The sequence below is a fragment of the Rhinolophus ferrumequinum genome, chromosome 15 (assembly GCF_004115265.2).
Source record: "Rhinolophus ferrumequinum isolate MPI-CBG mRhiFer1 chromosome 15, mRhiFer1_v1.p, whole genome shotgun sequence".
Classification (NCBI taxonomy): Eukaryota; Metazoa; Chordata; class Mammalia; order Chiroptera; family Rhinolophidae; genus Rhinolophus; species Rhinolophus ferrumequinum.
This window is the reverse complement of record NC_046298.1, coordinates 4,253,710-4,274,723: the sequence shown is the minus strand read 5'-3', so window position 1 is coordinate 4,274,723 and position 21,014 is coordinate 4,253,710. Positions and strand designations below refer to the sequence as shown.

The following is a 21,014-nucleotide window of genomic DNA, read 5'->3' as shown; positions in this document are numbered from 1 at the left end:
TCCAATTTGTTTTTCCTGTAAAGACTCAGACACATCATCAAAGGAAGTTCTTAATTGGGTTCTTGGTGTCCTGAAAGAAAGTAAGAAAGTTCTAGCAGACAGTTGTCATTTTTTCTGCACCTTCCTTAAACCTCTCTCTCTCACCCACACACATACCCTCCCCCCCACGCATCTGGGCTGACTTTCTTGTCCCCACCTCACGGCTATGGATGGGAGACAGAGACCAACAACCCCATGGAAACCACATGCTCACTTTCGCAGCCTCCCTTGCAGCTAAGGGCTCAGACATGTGATCCAGGCTCACCCAATAAAAAGGAGTTTGACTCTTGACACGACAAGGGACAGCCGGGGACTGCAGAGTCCATTTTGGCTGGGGTGGCCGCAGCACTGGAGCTGTATCAGTTTCTAGAGGGAGCAGCTCAGTCTAGTGCCAGGCTTGGGGTGTGGGCGGTGCACCTGTCAGAATGTGCACCCAGCGGGGGCAGCAAGTGGGTCCCCTGTGAGAGTTTATGTATTGCTCCTGTCCTGGGTCCACAACATCTGTCTCTATGGGCATTCCAGAAAGTCTGTGAGCCATCAATTCATTCTTTTCCTGCTTTAATGGCCAGAGTTGTTTATACTGCTTGAAACTAAGAACTCTGTCTGATACAACAATCAAGCCAAATCTTTTTTGACCCAAAGATTCTGGCACCCTAAAATCTTCATCTCAATTTAATTTAAAAATAAATCCATGTTTCAATTACTGCACTAGGTGTTACAAAGCTAATTAAGATTGACACATAAATAGCCATAATCAACATGGTAAACATTATAATGGAACATCAGCTTTTGGAGTATAGATTCAGTGATTAATTCAGCCTGAGAAGGTTTTGGAAAGTTCCAGAATGGTAGTGAGCAGGGTAGAAGAACAAGTATAGGTAAGGACTCATGGTGTGAAATTGTCTGCCATGTGCAGAGGATGAAGATGAGCTCAGAGGGCCTGGAGTGGAGCCAAGAAAAGGGTCACTGGAGGTGAAGCTGAGAACGTGAGCGAAGGACCAGACTGTCTGAACCTCATTCTCTAGGCAAGCCGAAGCCACTGCCGTGGGCTCTGGAAGATGGATTGAAGAGGCGGAAGGATAAAAGCAAGAAACTCCTTTGGTCTCACCAAGGGCTATGACCTCAGCCAAGCCTATGGGATTGAGAAGGAAGAAAGAGACTTGAGAAATACCTAAATTAAGAGACGCCAAGTGAGGGGCTGCTGTCCTGCTGAGTGTGGAGAGCAAAGGAGGATTCCAAGATGGTTCTAGCTTGGAGGACTGGGTCAGGGGCAGTTTCCTAATCTAGGGACTTCAACAAGCAGCGCAGTTTGGTGCGGAGAAAGAGGCATGCCCAGACCCTTTCGTATCTTAAGGCTGCACTGACACATGCACGTTTCTACGCTGGGACCTGGCCTCCATCACTGCTCCAGACAAAGAAAGGATGGAGATGCGTCAGCCTGGCCGCTATCATTTGATCTCCCTGCTATTCGTGGGGCTGTTCGACTTGCAGTGGGTATGCCATGGTCTTAACTGCTGCAGCATTGGGACGCTCCTAGGCTGGCGGTTAGGAAAACACAAGTCTGAAGAATTGTAAATTATAAAGAAGGGCTAAAAGCAAGCTGTTTAAATTCTCTCCACACTAACCTCTTTCTCAGTGCAGGGTACAGACGCGACCTAGACCCACTTTTCTCGTCCCCTGCCAGACCCACGCAGAACCTCTGGGAGGTCGCTGGGCCTCAGGACCAACACTAGCCCTCTCCCTGGCCCATCTGTTGACCTTCTCCACTGCATTCCCGACCCTGGTTTCTCTTGCCAAGTGCAATTCTGAGAGGTGACAGTGGCAAGCGTGGCTTCCCAATACATCCTGTTTGTGTGAACCATAGACCTCGAGAACGCATTTGGCTCTGCCCTGGCAGTGTTTCGCCTCATTCCTGATAGCATTTTGCCTTTGTGGTGAATAGTGAAGTTCTTCCAGTTGGCTTTTTGTTAAGAAGTGTGTGGGCCTGGGGTCTGAGGACACCTTTAGACTTGGATTCTAAAAAGGTGCCACCACTGTCCACTTGGCTACACTTGTGTTTTACCAGCGAATGGCTTTCATTTCTCAAATTCTCAGCCAGCACAAACGCTAAGGCCATGCAGGGAGCACTGTCCGACACCGCGACTCATTTCTGGAAGCACAAAATACGATGGCAGCTTCAGAGGTGTTTTCCGGAAACCAGATCCAGGGACCCACACCTAGGGAAACAGAAGGTGGGAAGTCCCTTATTCACCTTTGCTCCCTTCTTGAACAGTCATCTATAATTTAGGTATATAATATCCATCTATCTATCTATCCATCTACCTATCCATCTATAATATAATCATGATTCTACTCGATCATGAGCCCTGTGAGGACACAATCAGGTTCTAATCCGTATCTAAATTCATACCAACTGGAACATAAATGTCATATGGTCGGGGTCAAGTAAAAGCCGGTTGAGTTGATCAATGACCTATGGCGAGAGGACTCACAGCGAGAGGGCAGTGACCCTCTCAGCCAAGGGAAACCGCTATGCCACGGGGAGCACCAGAGGCAGTCGGTCACTATTACCATGTGATACGAACATTTCAAATGAATGGAGAAACGAGCCTCCTGGATAAGCAAGGTCGTCATCAAACCAACAGTGTCTCAGAGATTTTTTTTAAGTCAGAATCATGCTATATAAGCAATAAATCATGAAGGCTGAGCATGTGACTAAAACTGAATATTGCCATAGATTCTGACAAAGTTAATCTGACACACATAATGACGTGCTTAATCATTTCACAGCACTGCAATCAGACGTTAATAATACACAATCCACATCACTGGCTGTGAGGCTTTACCTGCGTCAGCCAAACAACTGCTGGGCATTTTGTTCCCATCTCAGTTATTAATTCTCCACACCTACATACCCGTCAGTGGTGACGGGCTTCTCTGATGATACGAATGATGTAATCCTCCACGCACAGATACAGAAACCCTGGCTAAAGACAAGCAGGTAAGGCTGTCTGCACTCCCTCTACCACCTAAACACCAGACGCAGAAGCAGGCGGGTGCCCACGGCCCCAGCGACTCCCAACTCCAAGAGCTGCATCTCTGCCTGAAGGATTTTCTGAAACTAAGAAACTCAAGAAAGCCTCTATGATCCAAAGGAGCACACTGTACTTGAGGGGGAATTAACAGCCCCTACCAGAAGCTTCCATCAATCAGCGCAGGGAGTTGGTGAATAAAGTCCTCGTCTCTTACCCTCCAGGCCAAGGGGCAGCAATGCTGAGTCTGTATGGAACACTGACTCCCAGAGCTCCCCGGCGGGCTGCCACCTGCGAGGGACTTATGAACACACCCGTTGACAGGCTTCCTTCCCTCGCCTCACTTCTCCAGTCTCCCACCAGGGCTTCGTGGACTCGCCTCCCAAATAAACCACTTGCACTTGAGCCGAGTCTCCTGGTCAGTTTCTGTGGGAACCCAAAGTAAGACACTGCCCGAGTGACGGGGCTGAAAGTCTGACGCATTCATTCCCTTCTACCTCTAAGAGCCGTCTCACTCTACACACACGACCAGTCATGTCCAGGTTCCCTGGGTACCAGCCAGTTGCTGGTAGCAGAACAGTTGTGATACAAGCCAGTGCTGCTCCCGAGGGCAGCTCGGTCACCATGTCATGGGCTCTAGAAATAAGAAAGAACATGTGATCATTAGAACGATGGAGAATGTTCCCTGGATTCCTCACAAGCTAGAAGGCAGTGGAGGGCAAGAGTCCACCTGGCTCAAGAAGAGAGAAGGAAAGAGACAGAGCGTGGCCTGAGAGTCCCACTGCACAGAAAAAGCTGTTCCAGGTGACTGATCTGAAACATATAATGCAGACCGAGTATCTCTGGGCCATAGGTCTCCGTTGGTTCTGATGTCTGGACCAACTCCCAGCTCATTCTTCTCAGGAGAGACGCCAGGAAAGTCCAGAGACTTCCATTCTGCACTCAGAGAAAGAGTTAGGCACAACCAGCCAAGAAGAAGTCACGAGAGCACATTCATGTTCAAATGTAAAGGACTCACAGCTCCTCTTCTATTTCTATGGTGGGGAGATGCTTAAGAACATGAAGGCACAAATGAACTGAAAGGGGAAGGAATGGCCCTGTCAAATAAAAGGCGGAGAAGGGGGCGGACGTGCGGCCAAGACGGAACACCTCTTTCACATCTCGCCAGCTCTACCTGTTGCAGCTCTGGGGTGGGATGGGAATGAAGAGATGCCATGCTTAGAGGTAGTTTTTGCCATCCCTGCTACAGTGGGTGCAGTTTAGAGGGGTCACGGATCAAGACAGAGACAGAGTGTTAAATTCCAAACCAGAAGCACAAATGTGCAGAGCAGCCCTCGCTAGTATCAGAAGAAATCTGAGCAGTGGTGGTGGCGTAGGAAAGTGGACCACACGGTTGGAGCTCACAGTCCAGTGCCACTGCATTGCGGGTAGTTCATCTGACATTTCTGGACCTTAGTTTAGCCATCTGTGAAACGGGTTGTACTATCCACCCTGCATATCTCATCGAGTTGGTTACGAGGCTCATGTGGTTGTGCATGCGGAGACGTGGGGCGTGACGGTTGGGACCACAGCCCGGAAGTCTGACTCCGTGGGCTGGAATTCTAGCTCCACACATGCCGGCAAGGCTCTGGGCAATCTATTTTCCCTTCGTTTTCTCATCTGTAAAATGAGATTTAAACAGTAATCCTAAGTTGATTCCAGTGACTAACTGAAACCATGCATGTAGAGAATTTAGCACGGTACTTGGTACTTACTCTGTGAGCTATTAAAAGCAATCGGTAAAATACAGAGTATTATATGGATGTTTAGGGCATTGGAAAGAAACGCTCTGCTTGCTGTAACAGTCCTGAGCCCTTTGAGAGGGCTGAAGCCAGAGCATGAAAGGTTAATGATTTAGCTATGTCAACGTGGAATGCTTCTCTTTGCTCTGGATACAGTGGGCTTACCCTGTTATTAAAACTTCTTTAGTGCATGCTGGGCTGCCACGAGGCCTAACATTTAGTTCCAGTTATTAGATTAAATATTTGCTTTGGATGGTATTTGAATTGCCAGGTTCTAGATTTTTCTGGTTGGTAAGGTCTCCTTTGTATTTTGTAAAGAGGCTAAATTCGGTTTGTTGACTACAGAACAAATGAGTAGAGAACATTTTTTCAAAGTACTTATATTGAAACGATGGCTTACTAGAACACTGGGCCTGGAGGCACAGAATTCAAAGAATAAACGGAAGCTTATTTGGTGAAGAAACCCTGAGTGGACGGGATAGGACCTGATTTTAGGTATTTTTCATGATCAAATCCTTCCGGTTTGAACATTCGGGTCTAAGGAACTGGTGCCATTCTCTTCTCCCCCTTCTTCATTCTGTAAATAAATGACTGAGCACATTTCTAATTTACAGAGTTTGTTAACAAACCTAAATGTAATTTAATAGTCACATCGATATTAAGAATTATAAACTAAAAATGTATGAAAACTATAAACGAAATACACAAATGTGACCACACTAACTTTTGTCCAAGTGTGCTTACCTATGCTCTCCCTTCAGGCACATTCATGCCAAGGTTTGAACACAATATGAAAATAAGGCAGATGCACTTTGGGGGGTAGGGAACCAAGAGCAAAACAAAAAGATACCTTAAGCAAAATCTTACACATCTCAAATGTATTAAGTTTTAAAACGTAATAAGTTCATTAGTTTAAAAGTCTGGACATCTGGTGTTTCTACCCCAAAACATGATTTTTGAGGGACTTCCATGTTTGTAATGCAATAACCACGTGACACTTTCCAAATCACTAACCTGAACACACCATGGGAGGGAAGGCCATATTCTCTCTTGTTCAGAACTGTCTAGAGAATGAACTTGGTATTTGTAAGATGAGCTCTCTGAGGGGTGTGACAGACAGGTCAAGCCATGAAGCTTGCGGCAGTAAAAAGACCACTGGCAGTCCAAGAGTCGGGTGGGAGAGGGGCAAGAGAATAAAGGCCCTCTTGTTAAGTGATGAGAAAGGCACACTCACAGCATATCTCAAACGAATGAGATTTAAAAAATAGTTGAGCCTTAAATCTTCAAGGAGACCAGGAAATATGAGGATTTACAAATAAACTCATTGGGTCATCGTCCCTGTTAGACCCCCGCCTGGGAAGAGCAGGGAGTCCAGTCTGTACCCGCAAATCCACTGGCTCACGCTGCAGTGTCCGGTCACCACTCAGTATGTTAGCAATACCAGTTTTCAGCAGGACACGTTGGTAAATTATACTCATCTAGGCACCATCCTGGTACAGAATAAACATTTTTCCTATAGTAAGAAACTGTGGATGGTGTGAAATTAGAAAAACAAATACCCTATCATTATGTTGTGACCAGGGTTGAGGCATGTGAATTTTACCTTCACTCGTAAAAGGTTAAAGCCTAGATGTTAAAAAGTAGTAAAGTATCAGTAACACATTACCCTTCATTTCCCAAAACGGCAGATCACAAAAGTATCACTTATATAATTGCTGATAACTTATTCTTTTGCTTTTCTCTTTGTGCGTCTTTGTAACAATTTTTTACAAATGGGAATATAATTGTTGCCATGTGAACAGCTGTAAGAAAGGATTAAAAGGTATGGAAACACGTACCGTGAGTGCCAATCACCCGTTTCTAGCAGTAATACATACGGAACCCCACTTAGGGACAAAAGAGGAAAAGAAGAAAAAAGGGAGAGAGGTTTATCACATTTGAAAATTTAAAAACTAAACCTCATTGCTTACTAGGAAAAACAGATTTCATATTTAAAGTTAGTTAGACCTAACTCCTAACTGGAAACACTACATCCCCAACTCTGGATTCAGCAGGAGGGCGTTTTGGGAGGGGCAACGTTACAGGAGAAGGTGGACAAGTTTTTACAGTGGGGCGGGGGTGGAGAGACAGAAAATAATCCCAACCTAACCAACTCACCTCTACCAAACTGTATTTTTACAACCAAAACTTCGATGCAATAACCACCTGAGAGCCTCATGTTGAGGTCAGTAGGTGTCTGTCTGTGAAGGCATATTGGTTTTTAAGTAGATAGGACTCTGCAAATCAGGCTATTTTGTGTTGCCAACTGTCAAAGACACCACTACATTCTATCCAAGTATACACACCTGTATAGGCTCCTCCTGGTCTTTTCAATCCTTAAAGGTTTAGGAACAAGATGATTCCCCTAATGGGATTAACCTGATGCTTTTCTTAAACATGTAACCTTGAGCCCACCCCAAGAAATAATGCTTTGATTAGGGCAACACACATAATAAAGGTTATCCCAGTTTCTAAGATGTCATTCACAAAAGAGAACTACTTTTGAAATGACTGTATTATATAGAGAAGAAAAGCTTTCTGCTTTTAATTACGGATGATTTATTGATGAATGCACATCACAGCCTGTCTGAGAGGCACTTCTGTGAGCACTCTCACGTGTGGCTTGCAAGGTGAAGGAAGAGGGGAAAGGCCTTGGTGGTAACAATGGATGTTATATGGATTTTAATACTGTTGAAAGGAAAGTCTCGTTTAGGCATTCAAGACAAGTGTATTAAAATACATTTATTGAAGTTTGGGAGGGAGAACCCCAAAACCATAAAGAAGGTTAAAAAGCATAATCCTAACCAAAGTCAATAATCAATATGTGGACATATACTGTACCAGTTATCCTTCTATAAATACAATTTACAGGAATTTTAAAATTTCTGAACATACAGCCAATAACTTTGCATTGTGCTTTCTTGCAATTTAATAAAGTGACTTTTAAAAGGCAATCATTTGGAAATTGTCTCAGATACATGGGGAAATATGTCTCAGTTGAAATAATTCAGTGGACAATGGAAACATTAGGAAGAGCCCCCAATTTTTCTCATCTCATTGAACAGAAACAAGCGTTCTCATTTAGAAAACGTGGGAATAACTAAACTGACTTAGGCCTCTATTTATCTTCTAGCTACAAAAAATGTAGTCCCATCTGGTAACAAGAACCTGAGGAACAAAAGGAAACATTCACGGTCTGAGTGTGCAGTGGTCATTTCTTCGGCTTCCCGAAGCCCATCCGTTCACCAGCTCCATGCTGCAAGCTTACAGCGGGCCCCTCTGAAGAAGCAATGACACGGTTTTTGCCAAGTGACCAGGATATAAACACCCTTTCATTGCACAGTGAGACATATGCTCTAATGAAAAGTGGTTCAAAATCGGCAAGTGAGTCTCTCTAGGAGACAGGAGAGCCCTTGTAAACAGCTTCTTCTTCAGAGCTCAGCTGGTCACTCAGTCCCCCCACGGGTAATGGCGGCACACTGCTTTCAGGATCCCGAAACTGGGAACTGCTAGAAGACTGTTGGAATGTTCTAGAGAGCCCTAACTTCAGCTTGCAGTCAATGCTGAGGACGCTCCCTGCATTGTACACTCACCTCTGCAAGGTGTGCTCTCAACATTGTGGGCGATTTCCATGGGAGAAGATCCTATTTAAAGAACTACTGTCCCAGCATAATACAAAAACTCACTGATAAAGATGCAAAAGACATGGGAAGTTCTCAGTTATGCTGACACAGCAGTGTCAGAGCCCCCCTTTTCTGTCCCCCAAGGGGCAAGGGAGGAGAATGCTCATTGGGGAGGGAAGACATATCCAAAGCGTCCATGCAGTGGTGGGAGTGCGAAGCCGGAGTCCCCTCCAAAGGGATGCACACACACTCCTGCGCCCCTAGTGAGGGCGGAAGGAGGGGCATCCACACACGAGGGAGGGGCAGGAAGTGAGCGCGCAGACCAATCTCTACGTACGCTAGTTTTGATCTTAAGCACCGATATCAAATGCTTCCCTCAGCATGTTTTAAAATGAGATACCTTTGAAACGAGGAATATTGAAGGGACACATTAAAACTTATTTTTAAAATGTCTCATAGACTAAAACCCAGCAAACCACTCTCAACAGACAAAATGTGTCAAAAGAACAGAATAATCACCTGCACCTTTCATTTACAGGTAGCCAGATTCACAGCCCTGGAAGTCACTTAAATTTAAAAATAGAAATGACAATGTAAAATTTATAATGATGATTTTCTGATGAAATCCCAAGATAGAAATGAAAAAATAATGTTTTGTGTCATTAAAAAAATATATAGGCAACTCCTGAGTTGTGAGGTATCCTTTTAAGGCTGTTTCAGCAGGAAAAAGTCTGGCTTTCATAACTGTGTGGACCCATCAGTTGGGGATGGTTTAGCTTTAATATTACAGTGGTAAAATTCATAATGAGAAGAACACGGTAGCCACAAAATCAAATCTCTTCCTCTCATTATCTTCCACTGAGGGCAGGAAGTTTGATCATTTTTTTTCACTGATGTATCCCCAGTCCCCACAACAAATACCTGTCACATAGTAGGGAGTCAATACACATTAGTCGAATGTGTAAATCAATATAGAAAAAGGAGTGCATGGCATGTTTGTGAAACTACCAGTTGTGCAGACCTTGTTATACAGATACATAAATAGTCTTTGTTTGAAATTTGAGCATGAAGACTTTTAAGGGAATAGATCTGCCAAAATCAAAGACACGACTGCCTGAACTTTTGTGCCGTGAGAGGAGGAAAACCACTGGCAAGGAGCCAGGTGAGTACCTGGTCACCCTCAAGGTGGGCCTGGAGCTAGCATGGGGCAGTCGCACCTGGGGTTCTAATTCTGATGCCACCACCTGGGGACCCTGGGAGGAGAAGAGCAGCCACGCTCAGCACAGTCTGGATGGCACGGGCCAAGTTCAGGCTGATGAGAACCGCTGCGCTGCACGGCGGTCTCAGAAGGACTTCCCCTCCCCGAGCCTTCCTCGAAAAGTGTAGGCAGTTGATAAGAACTAGGGTTCAACAATTAAGGTTTAAGACATTCCAACATTTAAGGTTCAAGACACTCCAGGTTAAAGATCCAACATTCTGATCTGTATCAATATTGGGACCAATTACACAGTAAGTGAAGACGGGAAGTATTCATGGAATTTTATAGTATACTGGCAAAACCACAGATACATTTCCATAAATGTATCTATAATTACTTCAAATGGTTACAATATGCAGTATGTTACCACAACAACCGGAGGAAATAGGAATTCAACCAGCCTGTTCTTCCAGACCAACAAACACTGGGACGGAAAAGCTATTTTCATTGAATTGATCCCTTTCGTGGCTGCTTGTGGACAGCCTACTTGTCAAAGGTTACTTTCTAGTTGCTTTATGTTTCCTAACTAGCCTTTGATCCTGTTTTGGTAAGGCCTTCAAACAATACTAGGCAGTGTGTGGGAAAGAGGTAAATTGAGTGACTGACCAAAAGGATTCCATCATAAACACCTATGTACTGAGATCCTTTATTGTGGCTTGCTGTCAATCTGTGAGCTTAAAATCTGAAACATTATCTGTTTTATTGAATAACAATAAAATCCTTATGTGTTAAGAACATGCATAGATAAAACTCTGCAAGCTTAAAAATTGAAGAGCAGTAATTGCCATGCTTTTCCACTAATAAAAACACATTTTGGTACAGTTTTCATATTTTAGAAACTCAAAGTAGCTTTATGAGTTCAAAAAACAATATTGCATTTTTCTCAAGATATTTACATGTCCTTGTACTGCAAGCATACAGGATATAATTTACTTGGAGATTTACCACTTGCTACTTTCAAAAATTATTTTTAAAAATATTTTCACTTTAATATTCTGAAAACAGCATAATTACATGTATCAGTAATCAATTTTTAAAACCAACAATGAACAGTTTTGTTTGAAATATATTACTTTGGCAATGTCATGAGGCTGATCTGAATTTGTAATAAATTAGGGTTTAATTTATAGTGATTTTTTTTTCTATGATACAATCAATGACTAAACAAACAATGGTTCCACTGAGGAAAAAGTGAAACAAGATTTTGTACTGATACGGTGTATCACTGAAAGCCCAGGAGGAAATAGAAATAAATTCAGAAGTTCAAATGGAGACACTAAAACGAAGGGACAACCCACAGAGGCGCTGACAGGGTCACGGGGATCCCCAGCGGCTGAGAACCCGGAGACAACCTCCCATCCTCAGGAGGAAGATACAGAGAGAGGACAGTGTGTTACTGGAGTGAGATGGAGAGAAGGAGGGGCCCTGGGCAGGAGCTCCAGTCCTGAAAAGGGAGCCCCTCGAGATTTCTCAGGATCACTGCATTCCACCAGCTGCACTAAAGCAGGGAGAGAGCAAGAAGAAGTACCCAACATCTGTCTCCTGCCTCTCTCTTATCCCCTCCTGGTGCCTTCCATTGGCCCAAAGCAGAAACTGGTGGGAAGGAATCCAGGGGCAAGAAGATGGGTGAGGACAGCAGAGAATGGCCCCTGGGTGGCAGTGTGAGCAGCAGGGAGCTCAGCCCCCAACCGTTTGTCCCTGAGGCCTAATGCAGGGTGGCAAGACCAAGTCTGTGCCTCTGACCTAATTTCTAACACGTCTACCAGAAAATATCACTTGGGGGTTTTTCCCTGCTTAGAAAAACTTTTTAAATACCAAACGGCTTTTCTCTTCTGTGGGTTTTCCCCTTCAAGTTCTACTTAAATTCTTCCTTTCATTCACTTCCAGGTAACACGGCAGCCTGCGGTTCCACAACCCCCCTCCGGTTAGCAGACGTTTCTCTGCGACCCCATCGTGAGAGTGCTCTGAGCTGTGGGAAGCCTTTCAACAATTGTCACTGAATGCCAGATCCAGGGGGTTTCCCTACAATCCCTCTTAAAGTTGGTGATAACTTTCACCGAATGGTAATCCAGCCACCCACAGAGGATGACAACACTCACCATATCTTTGATAAATGTCAAATGCCCTTGAAGTACAGACCTGAAATATCTGTTTCAATCTTCTCCAATCTATTAAGTTGATAGGTGCGTGTGATTTTTGCATATCTTCTGATTATAAGGCAAATGCAAACAAATACAGAGAATAATTAAAGCTGCCACATAAGAAGTTAAGTAGTGCCACTACTGAGAGGCCTTCTGGGAAGAACTGGAAGAGCTTTAATGAAGGCTCTCCAGGTGGGTATGCATCTCAGACTCCTGCTGAGCAAGTCCTGAGTACCTGTGATTCATCCTGCAGTGACCACAGGCCCTAAAACAGCGTCTTGCCCACTGCATGCCCTCCAGAGATGTTTGCTGAATTGGCCAAACCTTGCTTTGGCCCATAATCAACCACCCAAACGCACACAGATAATTACTTCTTGGAAAAATTCCAACTCGTGCTTGATGTTACCTGTGTGGTTTTTTTCTCAAGAGCAGCTCTGTAGGATCACATGATGTTATGGTTTTTTTCTTTGACCTGAATGTCATCTACTTGAATAACAGCTTCATACAAACGTTTCTACCAGCGCATACCACAGCCGATTCAAAGCATCATTTTCAAAACACTGCCAGCATCTCTCCATTTAGAAGACATATAGTCTCTGCTTCTGAACAGAGGCTAAGGAAATGCATACTTTGGTATTAACATAAGAGCTCAAGATATTCTGAATATATTCTTTCTTTTTTTTGAGGTCAATTTTTTTTTAAGAATTAAAATGTTTACCACAAACTAGGCCTTCATTCAAAAGTATAACCCTGCATTTTCCTGTATTTAATAAAAGTGTCTAATTACAAAGTTAATTTTATAATGTACTTTTTAAACCTGAACAGCAAAAATGTTGCACTTAAATGAATCAGAGTAGGGGAAAAAACACCACACCCAGGAAGACCAAGATTTTAGTGAAAGTTAAAATATTATTGCATACTTTGCACAATTTAGAATCATTCCCATATGTTATAGTCTAGATGCAAACATTAATTTGAAATGAACTGGACCCTTGAAATCCTAAATTTAACACTCTTCAGAAAAAAATAGCCTTTCTCTTCTGCTTTATGGGCAAATGAACTAAATCGTAGGCAATGGAATTGTCTGGGACTTTGAACCAAGACTAAAAGAGATGAAATACTGTTTGATGTGTACAAACATTACAGAACCCAATTGATTTAATAAAAGGATGGGTTGGTTTCATGTCCTGAGACAAAATATTCCCCTTTTCCTGAAAATGTTCTCTCATTCCAACAATAGAGGATATTGGTTGTTCCAGGGTGTGGGGTATGGGGTGGGTAGGGTTGCCATGAATGTAACAGCTATCTTCACTTTTCAAAATGCACTGTAGTTGGAAATTCAGGATGCAGTGGGGGGGGGGGGAATAAAAAACCTTTGACTTTATCAAAACATAAGTCTGCATTTGAAGCAGCAGGTAAAGGATTTAACAACAACTATAAATTCATTATTTGCAATCTTGCAGTTCCCTACATCTCGATAACACAGTACTTTCAAAGCTTCAGACAGATGGTTTTATAATACTTTACCAATATTTCATCACCTGAAAAGCCTTAGCAAGTTAAACAAGTCTTTTAAATTTCAGAGATGACCTAATTCAATCCTTTTATCTTTCAGACGTTCTCAAATTTTCATTTGTTTTCATTAATCGATGAATACTGAGGAATTTTAGGTACCTCACCACAAAAAATAAAGTTTTCACCTTTCTAGAAACCTAAAAAATGAACAGAAAAAAATCAATTCCAACAAAATGCCAAAATTTTTTTCTTTTCATTTTTTGTTTTACAAAGTAAAGAAATCTTTAGAATAGAATACTACAATTACTTAACTATTTACACTGATGTGGCGCTACCATTTGAAATGCATTTAGACTTCAAAGCTCTACCTTAAGTATAATAACAGACATGTCAGTAGTGCCTGATTTCATGTTGAGCTGAGGTCTTAAAGACGGAAAAGGACCAGGACAAAGACACATCTATTGTTTTGGCTACTGCCTCAGTTCCCCCCACCCCCACATTCTTTTTGGGTGAAATATATGGCAGTTGCCCCTTTAGGTGGGATTAAAGCAGACAGGTGTTGCTTCAGCCTGTCCAGCCTCCCTTCTCTGATTTTCCTTTAGAGAACTCCCCTAGTTTGGACACTGGACTAACAACTGACTCCTTTCCAGAGGAAGACGCCTGAATCCAAGCTTATTCAGCTTACTCAGTCCATTCTCCATGTTCAGAGAGGGGCAAGTGCCCCTGTAAGAACCACCCTGAGATTTTTGCTGTAAATACTGAAGAAAAAGTGCTCTTTTCTTGCTAGTAGGAGTAAGATGGTAGTAGCTTCTAAGGGGCTATCCTTAGAAGGAAAAACCTGTCTGAAAATGGAGCCAAAACCAGAAAACATCCTGATAACCTTGACTGATGGGTCCAGCCATACTTTAACTGGCAAGACCTACCCATAGGCTTTTTGCATCAGCCAAATAAAGTCCTTTATAAGGCGGTTTGAATTGGTTTTTCACCTACAGCTAAAAGAACCCTGAGTCTAACAACACGACAACACTAAGAATAAACGCGGTTGCCTTTAAGGTTTCTAATGGATTTCCGCCCTCATAGACACTGTCTCATTTAATCCTCACAATTCAGAAAAGCACATATATATTAACATTAAATTAACACATTGGTTTTTGAACACATACTATGTGGAAGAAGGATAAAGAATGCTGGGAGCTGATCAATCTGAACTACAGTGGCCAGGGAAGTCTCGGTTACGTGGGAGAAAAGCGGAGGTTACATAGCTCGGGGCACTCACTAGACACCCCCGAAATGAAAGAATACACAGCATACAGCAGAGCCGGGAGGTAAGCCTTGCAATGAACCCTGCATGATAAATGAGGAGGCTCTTGGAAGAGCCCAGGTCAGAGATGGTGAAGCTCAAACAGGCAGCGGCGCTCTAAGATTGGCTCAAACAATAGCACACAGAGATAGAGTCAAGTTAGATGTGGGAGCCCCCTAGGTGGCTGCAGCTGTTGCCACTGAGAAAGACAAAGAAGGAAGGGGCAGAGTTTGGGAGGCAAGGAAGGAGAGGAAGTATAGGCCAGTTAAACATGCCTCTTTGATCTATAAGCAAAGAGGTCCAGGAGGCCCTGAGAATCACAGGTCTGGGCTGCAGAGAGGCTGAGACTGGAAATACAAGATGAAGAATCACTGGCATGCAGATGGCAGTCCAGGCTTGGGCACTGCCCTCCACAGCCTCCCCAGGAAGAGAAGAGGAAGGAGCTGGAGATCATCTCCTTCTGGGTAATCTCAGGCCTGCTGGGGAGCTCCAAGTAAACAGGCTTCTCCCCAGACAGGGCAGCCCTCAGGGAATATCTGCGAAGGGAGCGACTGTAGAGCCAGGGCACCGAGAGCATGCTGTTGGTCCCACACAGGTGTTTCTCCAGGTACCCTCCACGTTAGAGCTGCCAGTCTTGGCTGCTACACTGGGTGCAGCATCATTATTCGGCTTTCACCTGTTAAATTAGTTCATGCTCTCACATTAGGTGTAATCACAGCTGGCAATGCTTTCTGGGATGTCTCAGAAAGATGAGTTGAAAAATATTTTTGTGTCATTTTAATTTAGGGTAAAATTCCTACCAGTCACCCCAGCTCCTTTCTCCTGGCTTAACCCAGTGACCACAGCAGGCCTCTGAAGAAAGGCAGGGTCCGAGATGGGGGTCCCCCTGATAATTCTTTAAACTGCTATCAAAGTCTCAAAGAAACAAAGGGGGTTGAGAAAAGCAAAGGCTGGCTGTTGGCGATTCCGAGGCAGGTTTCCTGGCTGGGGGGGTGGGTGTGGGTGGGGTGAAGTGGGGAGGTACCCTAGAGGGCGGCAGTCCTCGCCAGAGGCACGCCAGGAGGCAGAAAGGAGCTGCAGTCATTCTGCACCCCACTTCTCTCCAGATCGCCGGCTCGCGCCTGGCAGCCTCCCGCCGCACGTCTGCCCAGGCTGAGCACGCGTGCTCAAGGTCGCTCGGCCGGCCGTGACCAGATCTCCAGGTGCCTGGCGCTGGGCAGCACCCGGACCCCCCTCTGCTTGGGGGCTGGCACTTTTGCTTTGGGCTTGACTGAGAGGTCCACTCACGCCTGCCTCCGCCTGGTTAACCGCCTGCGCTCATGCTTCAAGGACTCCGCCTGCCCGCACCCCAAGCTGGACGCGCGCCCTTCCTCTCCGCATGCCCGCAGCTCCTCTCTCCTCCCACTTAGCAAAGCTGTGTTTTTACTTTCTATACGTGTGTGTGTAAAGCTCTAAGTCGATGCCAGAAAAGAACATTCATTTTGGGGTCAAAATTACCCTTGGAAAATCGCCCACTATCACAAGATTTGGTGTCTACACGCACGGCAATAATGTGCAGGTACAGGTGGAAAAAACACGCTATAAAGGTGCACAGTAAATAAAAAGTAAGGATGCAAAGCATAAATCTTTAGTGCAAAAGAGAAAACCGGTATCTGGTAAACGCGCCAGCTAGCGTCTCCAGTGCACCTGTTACTGCCTGGCACACAGACTGGAAGAGGCACGACGGCAGCCCCAGCTGGTTCTGCTCACCACGTCACCCTCGCGCCTGGCCCGGTGCCTGGCACTTCGGACGTGCCCAGGGATCTAGCCTGAATACATGAACCACCGGATAAATGAACGCACGCGCGACCTGACTCCGCGGGCCGCCGAGCGGGCGCTTCCAAAGGCGGACGAGGGCGCCCGACCCAGCTCCACCCTCGCGGCCACCGGCCGGGGTGGGCGGGCGCGGAGACAGCCGCCTGCAGGAGTCGCCCAGCCGGCTCCGGGCCGCGGCACGTGCACCTCCCCCCGCGGCCACGGGCACGCCCCGCCCCGCCCCGCCCCGCCCCGCCCCGCCGCGCACGCACGCACGCGCCCTGCAGCCGGCCGCCGGCCCAGCCCGCCAGCCGACGCTCACCCGCGCGCCCGCTGCCCCTCGCGCAAGCGCCCGCTGGGGGGCGCTCGCCTCCCACCCCGCGCGCCCGCAGGCGGCGCCTCGCCCCCCAGTGCGATTCTCCTCCCACCCCCGGGCGCGCGCCTCCTACCTGAGGGCCGAGGAGGGCGGAGGGGGCAGAACACGACCATGGCAGAAGGCGGCAGAAGAGAGAGCGAGCGGCCGCGGCGGTCGGTTCGGGCGCGGGCGCGCGCGCGCGCTCCCGGCTCTCGCTGCCTCAGTCGACTCCCGGCCAGAGCCCAACCCCGCTGCCGCGCGCCGCCCGCCTGGCCGCACCTAATAACAACGGCGCCCGGGGTCAGGTGGCCGCGCGCGGACAGCGCCGCCATTGGCCGGGCGGGGAGCGCGGCGCGCCACGATTGGCTGGGGGGCGGAGCCTCGGCCGGGGCGGGGTCGGGGCCGTGGAGGGAGGCGGGCAGGGAGGCGGCGGGGGCGGGGCCAGGCCGCGGTCCGCGCCTTTGTGCCCAGCGCGCGCTCTCCGTCCGCTCCGGCTGCATCAATAATTCAGAGCGGCAGCGGCGGCGCCAGCGGCCGGTGCGGGCAGGAGGCGGCGGAAGCAGCGGGGACCGAGCGGCAGCGGCTATGCATCCAAGTGCGGCTGGGCAGCCGCGGCACCCCTGAGGCCCGGGCGGGGCTCCGGGAGCATCGCGCGGGGGGCACGCTTGCCCGGGAGTGCGAGGAACAGCAGTAGGGTCCGGAGCGGCGTTGGCGGAGCTGCGCACGGAGCTGAGGAGGGGGCTTCGGAGCGGGGCTGGGGCGGGGGGGCGGCTGGCGCAGGCAGCCCCCGGGGTGGGGGGCGGGGTGGGCGCCGGCGCCGCGATGCTGGGCGTCGTGGAGCTGCTGCTGCTCGGGGCGGTGTGGCTGGCGGGCCCGGCCCGCGGGCAGAATGAGACGGAGCCCATCGTGCTGGAGGGCAAGTGCCTGGTGGTGTGCGACTCCAACCCCACGTCCGATCCCACGGGCACAGCTCTGGGCATCTCTGTGCGCTCCGGCAGCGCCAAGGTGGCTTTCTCCGCCATCAGAAGCACTAACCACGAGCCGTCCGAGATGAGTAATCGCACCATGATCATCTACTTCGACCAGGTGAGCGCTCCGTGCAGGTTGGATTGGTAGGGGGTGGGGGAGAGGGGCGAGGCAGATGCCGGGTCCTCTCAAGGTCTCTGCGGAGGCGCGGGGCCAGAGTGCGGGACTGACTCTTGCCTCCTCCCCTTCGTTCCCGTCTTGTTGTAGGTACTAGTGAACATCGGGAACAACTTTGATTCAGAACGCAGCACTTTCATCGCCCCGCGCAAAGGGATCTACAGTTTTAACTTCCACGTGGTAAAAGTCTACAACAGACAGACCATCCAGGTCAGCTGCCGCTTCGGGGCCAGGCCCCGGCCCGGTAGGCGGCTACTAGCCGCGGGAGTGAGCAGCCGTATGGGGATGGGAGATAGAAGGGGGCAGCTGCATGTGCCCGGGGCTGCTTGGAAGGACGAGTGGCAGGGCCTCACGGTTCTGTGGCTCGGGCTGTCCCTTGCTTCCCCTGTCGCCAGCTCTTGGAACCTAGCCCCCTCCCCAAACGCAGTTTCCCTTCTCCGCCTTCAGGGCCCCTCCGGAGAGGTTGTCCCGCTTTCCTATGGGACTCCAGGGACTTCCCGTAGAGGTTGCTGTTAGCATCACAGACAGTTCTCCCTTCGGGATATTTCCCTGATCCCCGGCTTCAGCACCACGGCCAGTATCCCCGACCCCGAGTCCCTGCTCCCAAGCCCGGGAGACGCCTGTGTACACAGCTTGCCTTCAGCACGGCGCTCAGGTGGCCCCCGGCGTCCCTTTGCAGACCGACTCTGGGTTTTTGAACTCGCAGCGCCGAGCCCAGGCTGGTGAAAGGTGAAGAAGGGAGGGGGCGTAGTGCCACTCCCTCCTGCTCCAGCCTCGTCCCAACCCGCACGCGGCGGCTCCCCAGGTTCCCAAAGGTGTCTAGGCTTCCTTTGCGCTGAGACAGAAGGCGGAACTCGCGACTGGGGAGAGGGTGCCAGGCCTTTGGCTGCCACGCCACCGCAAGGGCCAAACCAGGCGGTGGCTGGAGCGGCTGGAGCTGGACGGGAATTGAGCCGAGGTTTGGGGATGAAGCACAGAGTGCAGCTCTGCGTGAGATTTCTCATCAGCGGAAAGCCTTGTCCGGCTTCTCCACTGTGTCCAGCCAGCTAGGACCAAGAGGAGCCAGGGTTTTTGTTTTCCCAGAAGCTCCAAGAGTGGAGTTGCTTTAGTTTCAATTTGAGCCTTGGGGGAGGTGGGGGAGAGGCCTAAGGTCTCGGGGTGCTTGAGCCATCTACTGATTTATTAAACTGGATAAAAGCGCAATCGGGATTCGCTGGGCACTCAAGGAATGAAAGTGACTCCCGTTTGGGGGGTAGACCCTTCCTCTTATCCAGATGGGCCGTCTTTCACCCCCATTGGACCCTCAGCAGTAATCTGCAGAGCCCCTTTTCTTCCCGCTCCGACCCACCCCCACCCACCCCCACCCCCGTGCTTCCAGGCCTTTACGGCCTTTAGCCAAGGTTCACGTCTCCATTCCTGCCTAGGTTGCGACTCTGAAGCGGGCCTTTCTGTCTCTCAGGTGAGCCTCATGTTAAACGGGTGGCCGGTGATTTCAGCCTTCGCTGGTGACCAGGACGTGACCCGGGAGGCCGCTAGCAATGGAGTCCTAATCCAGATGGAGAAAGGCGACCGTGCATACCTCAAGCTGGAGCGGGGGAACTTGATGGGGGGCTGGAAGTACTCGACCTTCTCTGGATTCCTCGTGTTTCCCCTCTGACTGGCTCAGCGCCAAATGGAGGCAGGGAGAGGGCGAAGGCAGGAGGGGGAATTAGAAAGAGGCTGAAATGTAGAGAAGGAGAAAGCGGCACGACTTGAAACTTCCCACATGTTCCCCAGCTGTATCCCGTGAAAGGTGTGCGCAGGCGGTCGGACAATTTGTCCGTTTACTCATTAAGAGAAGTAAATTCCACTTAGCTCTGCGCACTCCCATTTCCAAAAATAAACTCGCCTCCCCCATTTCAGTTGCAGTAATGAAGACTGTCTTGCCATTGTTTCTTCCCCCACGTTCATGTTCCCTACGATTTATAGAAAAGAAACTTTGTATTTCACTGTATAATGTGAAATATCTTCCTCCGCGGTCCCCTGCTGAAATCTAATATGCCCCTCCCCCTTTTTAGTTGAGGGGGTAAGATTTTTTTTTTTGTGGATGGGGGAGGTAGTTTTAATTTGGCAAGTGTTGCTCTTCTTAAAACACCGCTCAAGAGTTAATTAGCTGAAGATACTTTGTTTCCTCGGCTGCTTGTTAGCAGAGAAAGGACTCACCTTAGTGGTGACTGGTTTAAACATATATATATAAATATATATCATTTGTACACGAAGAACTCTTCCCAGTGGAAACTGGCTGTATTTCCGTATTTCTATGTCCTATTCGGAGTGATCGTGAAATCTAAGGCTGCTTGATGTTCTGATGCTTGTCGATGCCCTCGTGTTCTGTGGCTCCACTAACCACCAGGAGGTTCTTCCGGGCGATTCCTCGTCCTCTGTAACATACGTGTGAATAGCCAAGATTTAATTTTGCTTTAATCCAATAAAGTTGAAGTGGGAATTTTATTTTTCTGAAACAGCTTTCTAAACTCCGCATCTTCCCCAGCTGCAAGGTTTGGGGGCGGGGGTGGGGAAGGGCGAGTTTCAGAGTGTGGGAGACTGGTTAGAATGCGACCCCAGCGAGGCCCGCCACGAGGCTGGGGCGCAGAGCTGCCGGGCGCCCCTTCCTGCGCCAGGCCTGAGGCCAGCCCCGCACTCGCCTGTGTCCCCTGCTCTGGCGCAAACGCAGGGGTTTTGGCCGAAATCTTGCTAGGCCATGCGGGGCTGCCGGCCTGAAAGCGCAGTTTGGGTTTTTCGAAGTCCACGTGCATCAGGAATGATCCCAGTCAGAGGAGCTGGAGCCAGCCTGCCCGAGCGGAGCGCTTCCCACGCCTCTGCCCCAGGGTTTCTCCCGCCGTTCGCTCTTCAGTTCCCGAAGCAGCGTTTTTGTAACCACCGCTCTGAATCCCAGCTCTGCTCGCCATACCGCCCGGGCGCGCAGCACCTGTGATTGCGCTCATCGCAGGACTT

General features: G+C 48.3%; 2 protein-coding genes across 6 annotated transcripts in view; one reads left to right on the top strand and one right to left on the bottom strand.

Annotated features, from left to right (window-relative positions):
• C15H16orf78 (chromosome 15 C16orf78 homolog) overlaps positions 1–17,139 on the bottom strand; it is a 78,157-nt gene extending 61,018 nt beyond the window's left edge. Inside the window, exon 1 of one of the 5 annotated variants that reach the window (XM_033128230.1) lies at positions 16,972–17,139. In XM_033128230.1, the coding sequence (XP_032984121.1) occupies positions 16,972–17,011 (40 nt within the window). In that variant the 5' untranslated portion in view covers positions 17,012–17,139. The remainder of the gene's footprint in view (positions 1–16,971) is intronic. The other 4 variants (XM_033128239.1, XM_033128238.1, XM_033128246.1 and 1 more) reach the window with 4 other exon arrangements.
• A 184-nt stretch (positions 17,140–17,323) lies between these two features.
• CBLN1 (cerebellin 1 precursor) lies at positions 17,324–20,510 on the top strand. The gene is made up of 3 exons (XM_033129462.1): positions 17,324–17,963; positions 18,111–18,230; positions 19,480–20,510. Exons 1-3 carry the CDS (start codon positions 17,700–17,702, stop codon positions 19,675–19,677), a joined length of 582 nt encoding a protein of 193 aa, XP_032985353.1. The 5' UTR covers positions 17,324–17,699; the 3' UTR covers positions 19,678–20,510.
• The last annotated feature ends 504 nt before the right edge of the window (positions 20,511–21,014 follow it).